The 18,454-nt window shown below is 50.9% G+C and overlaps 1 protein-coding gene across 1 annotated transcript; it reads right to left on the bottom strand.

Moving 5' to 3' along the window:
• Positions 1-7,517: 7,517 nt before the first annotated feature.
• Positions 7,518-18,049, bottom strand: Susd3 (sushi domain containing 3). Its single transcript, XM_028863843.2, has 4 exons — positions 17,919-18,049; positions 10,533-10,721; positions 8,922-9,069; positions 7,518-7,674 (listed from the first exon to the last, which is right to left on the bottom strand). Exons 1-4 carry the CDS (start codon positions 18,004-18,006, stop codon positions 7,518-7,520), a joined length of 582 nt encoding a protein of 193 aa, XP_028719676.1. The 5' UTR covers positions 18,007-18,049.
• Positions 18,050-18,454: the final 405 nt, after the last annotated feature.

The raw sequence follows: 18,454 nt of genomic DNA, 5'->3' as shown, positions 1-18,454 counted from the left end.
CTCTACCTAGGCCCTGGGACACAACAATCCCCAGGAACCCCCCACACATCACTGCCCAGTTGCTGGCCAGCAGGGAAGACTCCTGAGGGCAGGCTTTCCCACCAACCCCCCCCCCCCATGGAAAAGTACAGTATTGTTTGGCCGGTAACACTGAGTCACAGGGGTAGGGATTTCCAAAGTCTCAGAATCTCTGGGTCGAGTGCTTTCCCTTGACCCTGGTCTCAGGCTTGGGGTCAAGTCAGGGGCAGGATGTTCTTTCCTCTGCCTCTTCTCCCTACAGTCTCAGTGCCCTTCTTATCTGGGGTGAAACGATGTGTCTTACCTCTCCCTGTAGTGGGTATTCATTCTACCTATGACCTTGGAGTACCAGCCCTAGGGTATGGCCTCTTGGCCAGCTTAAGACTTGAGAGGCACCTACGTCACCCCTTCTCTTGCATGCTCTTGGATGATGAAGACCGGACCAGGCAATGAAACAGCATGGGACCGGTTCTTAGCCTCCCAGGGACTCTGGACTGAAATGGCCATATCCCCTATCAGTGAGTTGATACCCATATAACCCCTTAATAACAGATGCATTATCGGTATCTGTGGATTTCAATTCCTGCATTATCTCCCTAGGAAAGTCATGGGGCAGCTGTCATCCTTTGCCCCTCTCCTCCTTCACTTTCTCATTCAAATCGCCTGCTCACTTGTTGTGATGTCCCTTTCAAAACCTACTGGCTCACAACTGCCAGTATGAGGTCCTACCACAGGAAACTCCCCAAGCTCTTAGACGGTTAGCCACCAAGTAGGGAACCCGCAGAGGCTCTGGGGTGGGCCCCCACTGCACTAGTGGGGTTTTGAACTACAAGGGGCAGCAAACTCGCAAAACCCATCTCAAAGCTAAAGACACAGCCAGGAGAAGCAAATTCCAGGACTGTGTGTCCATGGCTCTGGGGTGCGTGTCCTGTAATAGGTTCCTCCGATTCCAGCCAGGTGAACTCTCCATCCTAAGAAAAGCTCTTCAAGACAGAAAGTAAACTTCTCAAAACAGCTTCAGGGAGTCCCTGAAACTGACCAGATTTATTACTCCCCCCAGAGAGTATCTAAACACCCAGACGGCTAAGAGTCATACTCAGACGAGCCCAGCCCTACTGGAAGACACTATGACCAGCCCCACTGTCTAGAAGAAACAAAGACCAGCAGAACCACCTGGAAGAGGTTTAGACCAACTGAAGCACCTGAAAAGGACACTCCCGACCTGTTGAGCTGCCTGTAGGTTGTTCAGGAGTGCTCCAGGTTCCCAGATGTGTGAGCTGTCACCATGCTGGGGTGGGCTTTGGTAGTGGTCTTCAAGTCACTTCAGTAACCCCTCACCTATTCTCCTATAAGTAACCCCAATAAAACTCAATGGCTCACCAAGGTTGGACTTGGCGGCATCAGTGCTTTGGTCTGACATGGGCTCCCTATTTGGGTGGGTAAAACAAATGTGTGTGATGCGTCTCCCAGGGAGGTCTCATACAACCGTGCACCACGGTGGTGTGTCTTCTGAAGTGCCAAGCCGTTCTCAGGTCTGGAGACACAGTGGCTGTCTCACTATTAGGCTGGCCTTATAACTTCACAAGCTTCTGGGGGAGGTAATCAGTCTCAAGAGGAAGTGGAAGTTGTCGACACTGAACTCAAGTTCTGGCTGCAGCCACAGTACAGAGAGTCCATTGGCAGACCTAGGTGGGGGAAAGCTGCCCCCATTTGCTTTGGGAATATGATGGCAGTGGAATGAGACAGCCCTGAACCTTGGCCTCTTTCCTTACAGTGAAAGGTACAGTGATCGCCTAGGCTCACACATGATTCTATCCTGTGAAGCATGAGATCATGCCCCCAGAAGGTGGATTATGTTGTGTTCTCCAATTGTTGATCTACAAGCACGTTACTAAGATACTGGCAGCCTCCGTGAGACGTTGTGTCGTTTGTGTCGAGACCGGGGTTGGAAAAGTTCATGATAATGCAGTCCTCTGCCATGGTCATCTGAAGCCTATACGTGGCCTGAGACAAATCAGCTTCTTGACTTCCTCACGGGAAGCCTTCCGCCGCTGGTTCGTTGCCAGTGCTGGGCTGGCCTCTAATGATACCGCCCCGCACATCTCGATGAGCTCCCGTCTGGAACCAACACTGTTAAGCCACCCCTCTCAGCCTCTGCCCTTCTTTACACTTGAAACCGCTCTCAGGCTGTGTGCTAGGGACCAGGACCCATACCGCACTGTGTCAGGAGTGAGATGAATTCAGGGTATGACCATGTTCTCTTCAATTCCATTCCTTTTTCTGTACTCGAGCAAAAGGGCGCACAGGAAAGAATTGAGGAGGTGTAAAGAGCTATGTGTGAGCTCAAGAAGAAAATCCTTTCAACAATATGCACCACATGTATCAACATGGGTGAGAGTCGTTTTAGCAGTCCGATGAGGACAGAGTGGTGGTATGTGTGGACTCTGCACTTACACACGAGGTGTTCTCTAGCCTGTAGGTTTTTGGTCGGGAGGGAGATAAAAGAAAATAGATAGTGCTACTGGCGGATCACTAGAGAATGCGGGAGCTAGGAACTTGCCCTGTGAGGTGTGAGTAGAACAAGTATACACGCCTTACAGAAATGGGTAAGTATCTAAGGAGGAATCTGACCGATAAGCTCGGATAACACTAAGGTTTTGAAGATGTGCCTTGGAGACTTTCTATAGTATCGCTGTGGGTGTTTATTTGAGGATCATTGTGTCACGTGTCATATATTTTTTGTTGTTTAAGTTGATTTGAGGTTTCGAGTGCTCTCATGTGTGATTGAGTTCGTGCTGTTGTTTAAGATCCCTCACTTGTGTAAAATAAAAATTAAAAAATAAGGAAACTTTGGAGAGGTGGTGGACTAGTCGATCGTAACTCTCTTCGCACAGATCTAGGATGTGGAGGCATCGCATTACACAAGCTACCCAGTGTATTCCAACTCGCCACGGGTCTGGATCTCTCAAATATATATGTACCTTGGCCAGTTTTTATATATCGCTAGTGTATAACCTATCTTGGGTGAGTGGCACACTAATCATAGTTTATAAATGTATCAATAATATATATCTCTCAGCAATTGACACTATGATTCACAGAGATGTTGTTACTTCTGCAAACATATTTGCGTGTATGGAGCATTTCACTCGCACGCAAAATTGTGGCTTCCCAAATATACATGGAGATATCCTCTAGGCTGTTAAGACATTATTGCACCCGCTATATGATGATAACTTTACACCCTCTTCTCTCTTAGTTATTTATGGAGAGAACGTATGTTTGTTCAACAGTAAAGAACCCTGTAAGGGGTGAATGGGAGGTTCTGTGAGTACTCCCTTGTCGTTCCACAGCGCAAGTTAGCGGCCATCCCTGGACACTGCAGAAGTGGTTGCTTGTCAGCGCTGTCCTCACCTAGTCAGGGGAGATATACTGGACGAGAGTTTTTGAGGGCGCAAGAATTATGATCGCGTAGAGCTATTGCTGAGTTTCCATGTGCACACAGGCACTCCCCTAGCCACTACAGGTGTGAGTGATCCAAGACTGCCACGCCCGCCAATCTGGCCTGTGGGTGAGGGCCATTTTCTGCGTCTATATACATGGTGCTGAGAGTGTCGAGTTCCTTGTACCCTATCTTTTGGTCCTCAGACGTGATTGAATTTATTACACATTGATGACAAAGTTTGTTAACGCCACACAGAGATTTCATCTTCTCATCTCCTACATACTTCGAGCCAGTTTTCGCTGCTATATATCAGACTCCTGGAGTTTCCACCGGACGATGTTTCACAGTACACACACGCAACTTCTGATGTGCCAAGACAGGCCATCTGTTCGTAACCTTGAACTCGAGGACAAATCGCGTCAGCCGGTGGGAAGCACGTGCGAAGCGGCACGTCCCACCAATTGTAATCGATCTGATACCATAGCTTCTTCCGAACGCCCTTCAATGAGAACGTGAGCTACTTTCACAAGGCCGTGAAGAGCCTCGTCTCCGCTCTCCGCTCTGAGAATTGGAAGTAGTCCCGAGAAACGAGCACGCGAGAGCTCCCGAGTTGTGAAGGACACCTAGATTGACTTCTGTAGGAATTGTGGGGTGTGTGGAGAAAGGACAGAACACACATAGCTCAGAGGACAAGAGGGATGAAAGGATGAGAGGGATACCGTCCCACATAGGTTGCTGATACAGAGAACACGGCAACGCTGCGCAGTGGTCTGTCTATAGCGATAAGCGCTCACAGGACTAAACTCACACCGCAGTTTAGACACACTCTAAGAGCTGAATATAGTCAGGCCCTCGCAGAATATATGAGAGCCGATCGAGTAACCTATATAAAGAGGAAAAGGATACTTCATGAGGCTCTGATGGGAGCACTTTCTTGCAGGTCGTCACACTGTTAGGAATGCAAAGAGTGCTCTCGCGGAATAACCGCCAGAATTATCCGACGCGACTCAAACGCAGAACTGAGACCTCTCCCATGAGTTCCGCTTAGCAGCGTTGTGTGTGACTAACCAAGACCAAGATTGTTGGGATGGCAGGCAGCCTACTGATGCGCTATCATCAGGTGTTCTATGATTCTCTCTTACACATAGCTGTCTTAAACCACCGAAAACGCGACTATATCTAATCCATATCCACTTGTAATGGCACTCACTTGTTTATTTTTATCATATTTATATTCGTTATTGATATGTGGAATATTATATTAGACGATTCTTTAAGAGAGTTTCTCGCTGCGCTACGCGTGACATGAGCTGGACGCTGTTATAACATCGGGGGGAGCCCTTTGCGTGGTACCCTATGGTAGCGAGCAAAAGCGCTAGGCACGCTCTCAGCCGTCTCACACAGGTGAACTGGATGGAGTCCGCTCAACTATACGTATGTATTGCATTGCTATATAGGCAAGCTTTCGTGCTGTCTGGCCTCACCTGAAGTCGTTTGTGCGTGTTGATTTCTTTTCTATTATTTATATGTGTTGTCTTCTTTATTTTATATTTATATCTGGTTTTCGAGACAGCACACATTGTGGTGTGTGCTCTGTGGTAGCACTTAAGCCCATCACCATACTCTCGCAGCCGTTTACTTGTGAGTTATAATTCATATGGTAGCGTCCAGTGCATGCGCACATCGGAGAACCATACAAATATAACAGACAGTGATTTGGTAAGCGCGTAGGCACTCGTACTATCGCGCCAGCTTTGTATCTTCATCTGATAAGAAGTAAGTGGGTCTGATGTTTATCTTGCACAGTAGGTTCTCACGATACCCTCCAGCAGTTTAATTGGAACATAACAGCAAGCACACTAAGGATAAAGAATGTCAATCTAGGTGTATACCTAGGCTACGTGTGTGTTGGTGTTGAAGTAGGTTATGCGATGAGGTGGTATAATATGAGTGGCCTGTGCAAGTACATGTGTAGCAATGTGTGGAGAAGAATCACCTGAGAAGGAGTTAGAGAGGGAGTGAGTTGTATGAGAAAGTGTATGAGAGTGGAAACGTGAATTCTCTCATCCAACATGAATGCACAGACCTAATGTATCCTAAAGCATGAGTATTCTCATACGAAAATAAAACGTCAAAGTAAACCTGTAACTCTGTGTATCGCGCCGTTATATATCATTATTATTTAAATATTATATATTATTGTTGTAAAAGAGAGAGAAAATTAGGCCTTTCTGACCACTGCTCCTTAGAGTCACATCGTGAGTGTGCACCTCCTCTCCGAAAAGTCAATCCACCCCCGGCTGGGCACCGAGGCCTGGAAACAAGGATTTCTGGCCAACAGTAGAAGCTGGCCATCAAAGTGAACTGAACATTGCTCGTGAGACTGAGACACTACGGAAGTGAGACAACAAGACATACATAGGGGAGAAGTTGTGGTGACTGACCGCAGGAGAGGGAGAGTTATGGAGAGCTCAAGTAGTGAGCTCAGACAGAACGTCTTCTTATCCACGCATGCTCACAGTGCGGAGGGGCACTTTTGGAGAGAGGATATACGTCATGAAACAGCTAGTCTCAGCTACCTTCGTGGAAACAGCATGAGCTGGTCTCAGAGTGTAGTAAAACTTTCTCGCTGAAGGTGATGCTAAATCACGTCAGATACTGGTAAGCTAATGGGAGGGCTAAGGACGTCAGTCGCGGGCGAGGCGCTGCAACAAGTTTGGGGTTGGGAGTTGAGGCACCAGAGAAATACATCTGGGTCCCCCAGACGTCGGTGTGGCCATGTCCCAGAGCGATAGAACAAGAGGCCTTTAGGACTAGGGGCGACAAAAGGGAGGATAAAGCACCAAATAGTGGTGGAACGTACGAATCTGTGATGGGAAACACACGTAACTATCGCACTTCCGCCCGTGAGCTCTTGTCTCGATAATGTCTTACCTGAGAGCAAATAACGACACTGTCGTGCTCTTAGAATTGTTTGCGAATGATTGTGAGGCTCGACATATACACGATTGGGCCTGGCTGTGCCGAATCCTCGTTTGGGGGACTTGACACTGGAGAGCAGTTAGGGGTGAGAGCCACTGGCCCTGAATTCCAGCCTGGAGTTTTGGTTACACGGGTGTAAACAGGTCAGGGTTTTCTGAGTCCAACTGGAACCCTCTGAGCTAAGCAGTTTTTTACATAAAGTTCAAGACATTTGCAAAGTTGTGTCCAAATTAGATCCTAGACCTGCCATAGTGGCAATGACGTCCTTTACAGCACCAGAAAATCAATAAATGCTATCAAAGTGGGAGCTTCTTCATCCCACCAGAGAACCAGAATTTTAGCATAATGTACACAACCGTACCAATTCTATGTGATCACAAGCACCACCAAAACCACCATGGAGTCTTTTCTATTGGCCCACAATGATGCTAAGTGTGTCACTAACCAACGCTCTGTAAATGAAATTGTCTATCTCAGATACCACTTATACTCAAAAATTATGCCCTCTCAACTTCCACAGTTTGCAGAAGTGGCAGCTGCGCACCCAGTACTGGCTGTGAACTTAAGAGAAATTGAAACAATCATTTCTGAAACTGAGCAGGCAAACCTAAGAAGTGTTGAAGGATGAAGCTCAGAGATGGTCCTGGCTAGGTTTTTTGTCAGCTTTAACACAACCTCTAGTTATCTGAGAAGTGGGGCCACAACTGAGAAAATGCCTCCATAAGGCTGGGTTGCATGCAGGCCCTTGGGCACTCTCATAATTAGTGATTGATGTGAGGGCCCAACCTATTGTGAGTGCGGCCATCCCTAGGCAGTGTGGTCCTGGAGTCCATAAGAGAACAGACTGAACAAGCCCTGGGGAGTAAGCAGTCCCTCTACAGTTCCCGCTTCATTTCCTGCCTTGTGTTCCTGCCCCGAGTTCTTTCGGTGATGGACTGTAAGGTGGAACTGAAGCTGGAAGTGGACCCTTGTCTCCCAAGTTGCTTTCTGGTCATGATACTTCATCAGCATGGCAAACAGAAACCCTGACTATAGACACAAGACAGCCATTCTGTCTGCTGTACTGAAGACCCTAGGTTCCATCCCCAGCACTGAAGAAAGTCCTCTTATCCAGACAAGATCGTAGGATGCTGCTGCTGTTATTGTAGTTGTGGTCCCTTGAGGCCCAGGTAGGCGGTTGCACCGTCTCCAGGTCCTCGCCTCTCAGCTGGTACCAAAGCTGTGCCGTCCTGGAGGAGAAAGTTCAGGATGAAGAGCCTTGGGGGGGGGGTCATCTCCCAGCTGTGCACACGCAGAAATACCTCTACATGGCCCATCTGGGCTCTGGGTGGCAGTGGCCCAGTGAACACAGCAGGACACTTTAGGCGTGGGAGCGGGACACCTGTGCTGTTGGATGTGACAGCCAGGGATGGGGGGGAACGGGGGGGGGGAGCATGTAGGCCGGAGAGAAGCAACTTAGCAAACACGAAGTGGAAATTTCTAGCCTGAGGCAGTGCTGACTGCTGAACACTGCATGCTGCAGAACGGCACTGCTTTTAAAAAATTAGTTTGTTATTCATTATTGTTGCAGTGCTGAACAGCATATACAGGGTCTTGATTTTTTTAAATTACGTTTTTATTTTGTGGTGGGAGGCACAGGTACCACAAGCCACACGTGGAGGGAGGTCAGAGGACAACGTGGGGGTCAGTTCTTTCCCTCCCACCGTGTGGGTTCCAGGAGCAGAACTCAGGTCCTCAACTTGACAACGGGGCCTTTTACCCAGGCGCCGTCCCACCTACCCCAGTAACACCCTTAACAGTGAGTAATTTATGTGAACACCATGAAACAATGTGAACAAGGAGTCAGTTACTGCCGGGGTGTGGTGGTGCACACCTGCAATCCTAGACTCCCAGTCTGCGAAGATATGATGCCCACCTGATGTGGGGAGCATCCATCTGTGGCAGCCCAAAATGTCACTAACACAATAGACAATGTGTGTGTGCAGGTTCACTAAGTGCCCCCCGTATGTAGACAGGGAAATGGCTCAGCGGGGGGAAAAACATTTGCCGTGCGACATGAGGACATGAGTTCAAATCCCCAGAACTCATGTAAAAAGCTGGACATGTAATGTGAGTGTCTGTAATCCCAGCATTCCTATAGGGAGACGAGAGGTAGAGAAAGGAGAATCTCTGACAGACGCCCAAGGTTGTCCTGTGACTTCCTCATGCATGCACCCACTTCATCCATGACCAACTGCACATGCACACAGACATAAATACAGAAAGACCACACACGACACGCATACACACGCACAATGTCCCATGTCTTCACAGACCGGCTATATGCCTTAGAATCCCAACAGGCACACACTGTGGCTGTACCCACGAGGACAGACGGGGCCTGTGGGACGCTCAGGACACTGCCCTGGGGTGCCTGGCAGGCGTGGTAAGCAACCCTAACTCAGGCCCACCCCCTGGAAGGACAGCTGCCCTCTACCTGTCGGCTCGGTGCTGCTCATTCTTCTTCACACACTTGAGGAGGCAGCAGGTGAGGAAGGCCATGGACATGAGCAGGATGATTGCGCAGCTCACAATGGAGGCGATCACTGCCACCTTGAAGCCGAAGGTCTCATGTGTGTGTACGGCTAGAGAGAGAAAAACCACCAGCTCCTGGCACAGTGGACCCTGACCTGCTGGGCCTAGGGAAGTGAGGCGGGCCCACAATGAGCTCCATTTTGGGGAAGGTAGTCAAGGCTCCAGTGGCTAAGGCAAAGATTTGCAAAGAATATATTTAAAGGGATTTATCAGGGAAGACGTTCTCAAGAAGGGGGTGTTTGGCTGGGTTTGGCAGGGTGCACAGCAGTTCAAAGAACAGCGAACTGGGTAAGTTCTAACAAGGAGGACACTCTGGAGGCCCCCGGCCCCCACCCACTGCGGCCGCACCAGCAGGCACCAGCAGAGGCCGCCTCAGTTTTTTACAATGCCAAGGAAAAGCTCTGCAGCGCCTTCCCAGCTCCTCTGCCCGAAACGGGGAAGACAATGGAAAATGGCGTACACAGGGTCAGCTGTGTGACCTCAGCGGTCACTGAGAACACGTTCCACTAGATCGTCAGGAATATTCTTTGAAAAAGACCTCAAGAGCATACTTGGAACAAACAAATAACAACTGTATAAGCTGCATATGCATAATATACCTGCAGCTGGCATAGCCCAGGTCCCCAGGCCAACCTCAGCCCCCTGACTGGATGCTGACCATCTAGAATTTAGACTCTAACTCTCAGAGACAGGCCATGTTCTGGCCAATGGTAGATAAAGAGCTGTGATATGGAGGGACAAGAGCTAAGAATCACCCACACGATGCAAGGGTGTGCCCTTTGCCACAGGAGCCTAACCCCACAGAGCTCTTTCCTGGGACACCTTGCCACCACCTGGGTTATGACGTTGACAGGTTAGCCCTGCCATTTTGGGTTCTCAATCTCTCTTCTAGGCACCCTCATCTCAAGAGACTGAGCCAATACCAGGACGTTAAGGGCCCTCAGAAGTCCTGCAACATATACACACACGAGCAGCAAACTAATTCGACTCAGGGCTCTAACATAACACACCAGCCTTCACTTAGGAAAAGGCCCCAGGGGCACTGGACAGTCAAACAGGTTCGGTCTGTGCTACACAACAACTAGATAACTGGAAAGTGTGTCTGCCTTCCCGAGACAGGATCCAGAGCTGGCACAATCCTGGCTCTCTGCACTCCAATTCCTAGAATTCTTGGCACCAAGAACACCCTTCAGGGGTTGCCTGAGGCATTCATGAAGAAAGGGAGAGTGGTAAAAAAGTGGGTAGGATTTGTTTCCTGTTTTCACAGATGACAGTAAGTAGTGATTGCTTCACTTCTGACCAATCAGGGGCCAGGGAAGCAGCAGGATTGAAGCCAGCCCTGGGTCTGATATCTGTCCCCAGTCGTCACAGCATGCAACAGTGGGAAGAGAATCCTCAATGTGGAACAGCCTATGACTGGACACCAACTACCTTCAATGTGACAGTATTTGGGGTCCCCATCTCACCACCCCACCAGCAGCTGAGCTGGGACATCTCTGGGGTGGGGGCTTACCTTTGCACACAGGGCTTCCTGAAGACCAGTCGGCGATGCTCCCATTCCAGGCACAAGTGAGGAGGCCGGACCCCACCATCTGGTGTCCAGAGGGACAGTGGAACATGAGCACAGTCCCCAGTGAGGTGCCATCTCCACGGACAACTTGCAAGGTGCCTCGAGGGGGCGGATGGAGCTGAGCACAGGTGCCTGGAGAAAGAGGTGTCTGTGAGGCTGGGGTGCGGTCAGCAGAAGGCAGAGAGGCACTACCACAGCCCCCCAGGAGACCCTCCAGAGCGGGGCTGACCTTAAGAGAATAAAATCTGTAGGGTCTGAGGATTGTGACAAGACAATATGACAATACACAATGATTAGATAAGCATTGTTCCAAAGCAGGAGGGGGAGGGAGGAGGAGAGAAAAACAGACATGAAAAGTGATGCATTACCTCTTAATAACAGAAAGATAAACATTAACTCAGATAAACAAAATTAGGAAAGATATTTAGGAAGTAAAAACTCCAAATTCCTTTGCAAAGAGATCTTCCCAATGAGAGTTAAACATATAATTTTCTTTTCAAATTGAGCTAATGTGTAAGCAAGGAATACAAGAAATACAATGGCTAGCAGCCACAAAACATGCTTACCACACAGCAAGCCAAAAAACTTGAATGACAGTTAATCTTTCCCTCAGCAAGGTGGTTAAGATCTATTTTTTCAGAAATCTTTTTGTTTGTTTGTTTTTCAAGACAGGGTTTCTCTGTGTAGCCTTGGCTGTCCTGGAATTCACTCTGTAGACAAGGTTGGCCTCGAACTCACAGAGAACCGCTCTGCCTCTGCCTCTCAAGTGATGGGATTAAAAGTGTGAGCCACTAGGCCCAGCTGCAAGTGCTGTTAACCACAGCATCACCTCTCCAGCACCAAGGTGGCTGAGATAAAAGAAAAAAATGAGATAAGGCTGTCGCTTTGTGGTACAGCACTTGCCTAACATCAAGGCTCTGGGTTCCATCACAGCATGCTACAACTAAGGATGATGATGATGAAAACCTGTATCTCTTGAGGTAGAAAAGGGACTCCCCAGGTTGTAGTGATAGCCAGGCTTCTTAGACAGAGTCTGGTAAGTGTGAGGGCTTATGTGGTACACACCACAATGCTCCGTCCATTCCTGTAAGCAGAATGTTCACCTCAGAGCTTGGTGGACAGGAAGAATCTGGAAAGCATCCATATCTCTAGCAAGAAGCATAGATTCACCTGTCAAGGTACAAACAAATGTGCTACTGCACAGCCACAAATTATAGCAAAAGGCTACGAAGCAGGGACAGCTATGTTGTCCTTAAATAGGGACACGGAGGCCAGTGAGAAGCTGGCTCAGTTAGTAAAATGCTGGTCACCAAAGCATGGAGACCACCAACCCTGAGCTAGCTCACTGGCTTTGGTTACTGGCTGTCACTGGTACAGCCATAATCTGATTTGTTTGTTTATTTTTTTTGAGGCAGGGTTTTTCTGTGCAGCCCTGACTGTCCCAGAACTCACTCTGTAGACCAGGCTGGGCCTCAAACTCACAGAGATTCACCTGCCTCTGCCTCCTAAGTGCTGGGATTGATGTGTGCCACAACCACCTGGCCAAAATTTGAACTCTTGGTTCCAGGGTCTTGTCTCTCTTCATGAAGCACCAGCTGTCTCCACAGACATCAGGGTAGGGCTGAAGGAAGCTGACTTCACAGATTAATCATGCTCCACACTCCCCTTTGCCTTTTCATAATTCTGGAATGTGGACATACACTATCCCCCTGGCCAGGGAAGTGGGCATGGGTTTGGGGCTGTGGTAGACATGGCTGGGCAGACACTGACCAGCCCCAGAGCTCTTCCCCAGGATGCCAGGCAGCCAACACTTCCCAGTCCTCAATTTAGAGTCACAACTTCTGCATTCTGCAGCTGAGCTGGCAGAGCGGAGGCCCACCCTCACCACCTGCCACCAGCCTGCTCACAGCCAGACAGTGGGGGGCGGGGGGGGGGCCGGGGGGTAGCAGCACCCACAGTGGCCCACCAGCACAGGGCTTTACTAAACTAGAACTTCATCACAAAGGGTCCTGGCTGGTAGGGGTGGCCAGAAGCAGAAGTTATCTGCCACATAGGATTGGCCATAACAGACTGCAGCCTTCCATGTACCCAAGTCGGGCCAGCCCTGGCTGTGGAGCCAGGGGACCTAGTTCAGGGGTGCCTTCGTTACCTGGGGACTTCTTCTCCTGGACGTGTGTCATCACCTGCAAATGGAACACCAGGCAGCGAGGAGAGGACTGGATGAGGAAAGGTCGGTGGCCCACCAAGGAAACCACCGTGGTCCACTTCCCCTAAATATGTCTTAACTGCAGAGCGGGCGGGGCACCACAATGTCCCCACTTGGTTCACACTACGTCTGTCAACAGCCACATCCGGTGCTCTGGGGAGGGCTCTGCAGGGAAGGGGTGCCTGTCCTCAGCTAGTGACTGCAGGCCTTAGCATACCTCATCGTCAGGCAGTCACGAATCTTAAAGGGCAGATTTCCTGCCCTGTCATTGAGCCTCATAGCTGTGGGGTGTGTGCGCGTGTGAAGTCACAAGGAAAGAGAGCCAGCTAGCCTTGCCACACTGGCTGTCAGAAGCCCAGGAGCTTCCATCAAGCTACAGAACTAAAGAAAAGCAGAGAAACAAACACTTCCAGTGCAAGGCCTACAAGAGGGACCGCAGCCCCAGGGCAGAAGATGTGAAGAAGGTAGGGTGGAGAGAGCAGCCTGATGGCAGACTTGGGGAGACTCGGGAGAGAGGGGGGCTTCAGGTGCAGTCCTGGTCCCAAACAGCCAGCCCTCCAGGGAACTCACAGGGTGTAGAGCCCAGCCGCCTAACTATTGTCCTAACATTTTAAAAGTTAAATAGAGGAGTTTGGATGGGCAAAGGACAGAGGTGGACAGTGGGGATAAGCCCTTCTTTCCTGTGTTCTTCAAGATTTCCAGCCAGGGAGGACTGACTCCTTTAAACAGAGCTGAAAGAAGCACAGAGAGTGTGGCCCTGGCTGGGAGTGTCTCCCCAACACAACCCCCGAGGCTCCCCCTCATACTAGGGCAGGGAAAAACACATGGGCTCCTGGATCTGATCCAGCAGGAAGCTCCAGCCCACATTCCACACTGGCTTCCCCAGACTTGCCCATCTGCAAAATGGGTGTTCTGCCCTACTGGGCTACAGGGAGACACTGAGGCAGGGCTGGTTCACAGAATTAGTGCCTAGGTGGAACCTGGGCCAGCTCTCATGTACTCCAGGCTGCCTTCAATTGATGATGTAGCTAATCAACTCCTGATCCTCTTATTTCTACCTCCCCAGTGAGAGGATTACAGGTGTCCGCCATCACATTGAGTCTATCCACCATGCCAGGGTTAGAATCCAGGGCTTTATGCATGCTAGGCAAGTAAGTGCTCCACCAACAGAACTACATCCCTCGGGTAAGACTTTAAGCCATGTCTCAAGCACTCCAGACCACAGTGGCACTAAAACACGCATGAGCAGGGCAGGCAGGCGTGCATGCACGCACGTGTGCGCTCACACAGTCTCCATTCTCCCAAGTCCACAGCACAAGGGACCTCCACTCCCTGAGGGAGGTCTCTTTCATCCATCCCTGGGTCTGCAGGGCCAATAGATTCTACTCTGGGGTGAACTCATCTTCTAGGTGAGGAGGCTGAGTGAGGCCCCCAGATCTGCTCAAGGCAAGCACCAGGGTGGGCACCTAGGTGTCCTCAGCCCCAGGTGGCCTTTAAATGGATGCGCAGACAGCCCAGGGCAGGCAGAGATGCTGTCCTAGGCCTGCAACCCTTGGGTGCAGCGGTACAAGCTCTCAGGAGGCTGAAGCAGGCCAGAGAACCAGCAGGGGCGACACAAGGAGACCGCTTCAAGGCATTACCAAGAGCCAGGCATGGTGGCGCATGCCTTTCAATCCAGCACTTGGGAGGAGACAGAGGCAGGCAGATCTCTGGTCTACAGAGCGAGTTCAAGGACAGCCAAGGCTACATAGAGATCCTGTCTTTAAAAAAAAAAGGTCCTTAGAAAGAAACTCACCAACTCAACCTACAGTCCCCCAGTTACTCCCCATTGACCCTCCACAGACTACCCGTGTCTGGCATCTAAGAATGGAGCCCATCTGCCCCTCCATTGCTCAAAATGTCCCACCGAACCCAGGCCCAGCAGGTACACTCTACTTCCTAACTGAACTTGAAGACACCCCATGTTCCCAGGATGGCACCCAACTAAGTGATGACAAGTGGCTTTCAGGCCTCTCTGAGAACTACCTCTGGACACTGGACACAGCATGTCCTACAGTCCTTCACTGTGCCCATGTACCTGACCCTTTATCATCTGGGCGGTTCTGGTACAGCCTTTACTTCAGTATCGCTGGGGGTCACTTTTTGGTTCCATGTAAAAGTAAACAGAAAAAAAAATGAAGCAAATGGGATTAATTCTAACATGAAAAACACACACGACCCAGCCTGGTCCTTTAGACTTGGGATAGAGCGGAGGACAGATGGGCACAGCAAGGTGACCCTCGCAGCCCATGAGGGTCTCTAGCCTGTCCCACCCGACATCTCCACCCAGTAGACTTGCAGTAGCTTGTGTTCCCAGGTCCTTCCACCCTGAGGTGTGCATGGCTAGATCTGGGAGGAGCCCCTCTCCTCCCCCCCTCTCCTCCCCTAGTCCTTGAGGCCAGCCGGATGCCTGGGAAAGAGCCTTGTTTGTTAATCTTTTATCTGGAACCTTGGACCACAGGCAGGGGCCAGCATCTTCTGTCCTTCCTGGGGCCCATGCCCTCCTCACCCTGACCTTCTTAATAAGTTCCCTTTTATACTGGCAGAGGCTGTGTGAGTAGTGCTGGGAAAGGGAAGGCGGGCCTCTGGGCACAGCCTTACCAGGCCTTACTAACCAGGCTTGTGTTCTACCTGCCAGCGAGTCCTTATGTAATTTTGCTCTGGGTCTGATCTCTCCAAATGCCAAATGTGAATCATGGTTGGGGCAGGGGGCGGGTTCAAAGTTCTTAGAGATGACTGACTTATGCATACACAGGCACTCTGACAGCAGGGTCCCCGAGACACCAGCAGCCAGGATAACATGTGGCTCTAACACTGAGTATGTAAGTCCCACAGCCTGGCTGTGTATCCCCTGGGAAGCCATCTGTCCCTTCTGAGGCTATCTTTCCATGGCCCTGAACTGTGGGCCAACTAGGCTGGGCTCCATATCATTGGCTATGTGCTTCCTCCACGGCAGGACAAGGAAAATGTATCCCTTGAATTTTCTGGGGGAGTATATGGCAAGGGGATGGAGCCTCATGCTGATTCACACTGGCTATCACTGGGCCTCAGTTTACCCTATGTACTATGGGCACAGCAGGCTTCAAGGATGAAGCCAAGAGCACACTCACTCAAAGGCCCACCTGCATCTATCCATTGAGCTTCTTCTTGCACTTTTCAAGGTCCCTTGCGGAATTAGCAGGAGGTGGCCTCCAGCCACTGGAACCCCGTGTTCCTGGAAAACCTCCCGGACTAGGGAGTTTGGGAGCTGCCCCGGGAGCAGAGCCAAAACCCTCCATCTAGTCCAGATAGGAGACCCTGGCTGGGGGGTGGGAGGGTGGATGATGCCAACACTTAGTCCTACTCTAAGCCAGCCTCTCCTACCCACAGGAGACTACAGACCTCCAGGAGACCTCTGGCCCACTCAGTAATGGGCCCATTCTACAGATTGTGGGAACCACACACCTCAAGTACTATTTTACATCCCAATTATTGTTTTTTTTTTTTTTGACAACACCAAACTATCTCCATGTAGCTTCGGGCCCCTTCTTTTGGTTTCCCAGCCTATTAAACAAAACAGGGCAGGCTGAGGAAGTCCCACCTACTGCATTATTCAAAGACAAGAACTCTCTTTGTAGTCTGCTAGTCCTGCCCACAGTCCCTGGAGGCAGGAACGCAGCACTCACCTTGTGTCTCAGAAGGGAACTGAGGCACAGGGGTAGGACTACCCCTCATCCCGGGTTTGAAGGGACTACAACCAAAACTCCAGCAAGGGGCCTTGTCTGGGACCCGCCTGGACACACTGCAAGGACACCAATCTTTCCTGAAGCCAGGGAGGACAAAGGACAACCAAGACGCTGGACTCACAGACCTTCTCCCAAGATTCCTATGCAAATAGCCTTTTGTATGCAAACTCCGGGGGGCCTCAGGCCACCCTAGGGCCATGGGCTAACCTTGGGCAAGGACAGCCACCTCTTCTAGCTGGTGACACCTATTCCTCCAGGCTGCTGTGCAGAAGGTGCTCCCAGGAGAGCCCCGGTTCTCCAGCATTACCAGGCCTGGGGTTGGCCTCCCTCCTCAAACACAAAGGCACTCCAGTGGAGTAACAATAAGAAGCTAAAACTAGCCACACCTGTGGGGCCAACAATGGCCTGACGCTGTGGGATGGTACCAAACAAATCAAACCCACTAGGGCAGCAATTCTCAACCTGTGTAGGGACACCTTTGGGGGTCGCCTTAGACTATCAGAAAACACAGATGTTTACATTACGATTCATAACAGTAGCAAAATTACAGTTACAAAGTAGTAACAGAATTACTGTACGGTTCTGGTGTCACCTCAACATGAGGAACTGTAATGAAAGGGTCGCCTCGGCATTAGGAAGATGAGAACCACTGCCCTTCCATGAGGGCAGTGCTACCTCCAGTGCAATGGGCCCAGGCCCTCCTCAGAGACACCTCCTGGCTGCACAGGATTGCGCTCTTAGAGAAATGCGGGGTTCAGTTTTGGCTGTGTTTCTAAGAGTTATCAAAGCTGACATTAGAACCCTCTTCAGCACATTTTAGAAACGACACACTTAAAAGTCACTTTCCCTCCTTCCAAAGACCCTTGACCTCTGACAGCCTAGGCGCAACCCGGGTCCCGGCTGCTGGATGGCCTCAGCCTCTCCGATCTCACAGGCTCACTTTCCCGTTTTGTAAAGTCAAGTTGGAGTAGTCATCAAAGAACTCCAAAGATAACACCTTCCTCCAGCCCAGAGATCACCCCAGCAGCTCCCTCCGCCCCCGGGCCGCGCACACCGCCAGGTGAAGCCGGTTCCGACTTCCGCAGGCGTCCGGGACGGCGGTGGGGGCCGACTATCGCCAAACTCGTGCAAACGCTAAGAGGCGCCCGCCACCTGGTTTCGAGTCGCTCGCCGCCCGGTTTCGGCTCAGTTGGGGTCGCCTGTTGGATCGGTGGGAAGTCGGAAAAGTTCGTTCTCAAGGAGGCCTTGGCGGTGCAACGCACGCCCCTTCCTGGACATGGTCCCCATAACGGCAGCCCCTCGCCCCTCTGCTTCTCCGTCTATGAAAAGGGCGCTGAGACCCACGACCCCAGCCCTCACCTGTCCGGTTCCCTGGAACCGGCGTTGCGTTCCCGGCCCGCCCCCGGGGCCTCGTCCTGCCGCGGAGGGTCGCAGACACCCGGCGCATCCTGAGCGCTCTGCAGCTGTCAGCGAAGCCTGTCTAGGTGGAGGCGGGGCCTAACAGAGGGGCGGGTCGTTGGAAGGCGGGGCTGTCTCTAGCCACACCCAGGACACTCCCTCCAAGACACTAGTTTTGAACTTTAGTCAGGTCCCGCCTACGCCTTGGGGTGGGGCTAGGCTGACGGAGCTGGGGACTGGACCCCTGGTGGGGCAGACTTTGAGGAGCCTCAGGCAGATCGCCTAGAAGTCAACCCTTGAGCTACAGTCCCTCTGGTAGTCTCTCTGCACGCCTTTCCTCTCCAGGCCCTCCTCTGGACAAGAGGGCTTAAGCAGGTGATCTTGGAGAGTGCATGTCCTGTTAGATCACAGAACCGGTTTCCAGCCAGGCAGGCTCTCCAGCCTCTGCTTTCTGAACAGTGAGAGATGCCTTCTCATTCTCCTCTGGAGTCAGGGTT

The sequence above is a fragment of the Peromyscus leucopus genome, chromosome 5 (genome assembly GCF_004664715.2).
Source record: "Peromyscus leucopus breed LL Stock chromosome 5, UCI_PerLeu_2.1, whole genome shotgun sequence".
Lineage (NCBI taxonomy): Eukaryota > Metazoa > Chordata > Mammalia > Rodentia > Cricetidae > Peromyscus > Peromyscus leucopus.
The sequence above is the reverse complement of the archived record's forward strand: the minus strand, read 5'-3'. Positions and strand labels throughout refer to the sequence as shown.

What these genes read in the sequence shown, in the direction of transcription:
- Susd3 (XM_028863843.2), bottom strand. Translation starts at nt 18,006, where the DNA reads ATGCGCCGGGTGTCTGCGACCCTCCGCGGCAGGACGAGGCCCCGGGGG. An exon ending in GGTTCCAGGGAACCGGACAG is followed by an intron (nt 10,722 to 17,918) that starts GTGAGGGCTGGG and finishes CTCTTTCTCCAG; the next exon opens with GCACCTGTGCTCAGCTCCAT. An exon ending in AGGAAGCCCTGTGTGCAAAG is followed by an intron (nt 9,070 to 10,532) that starts GTAAGCCCCCAC and finishes TTCTCTCTCTAG; the next exon opens with CCGTACACACACATGAGACC.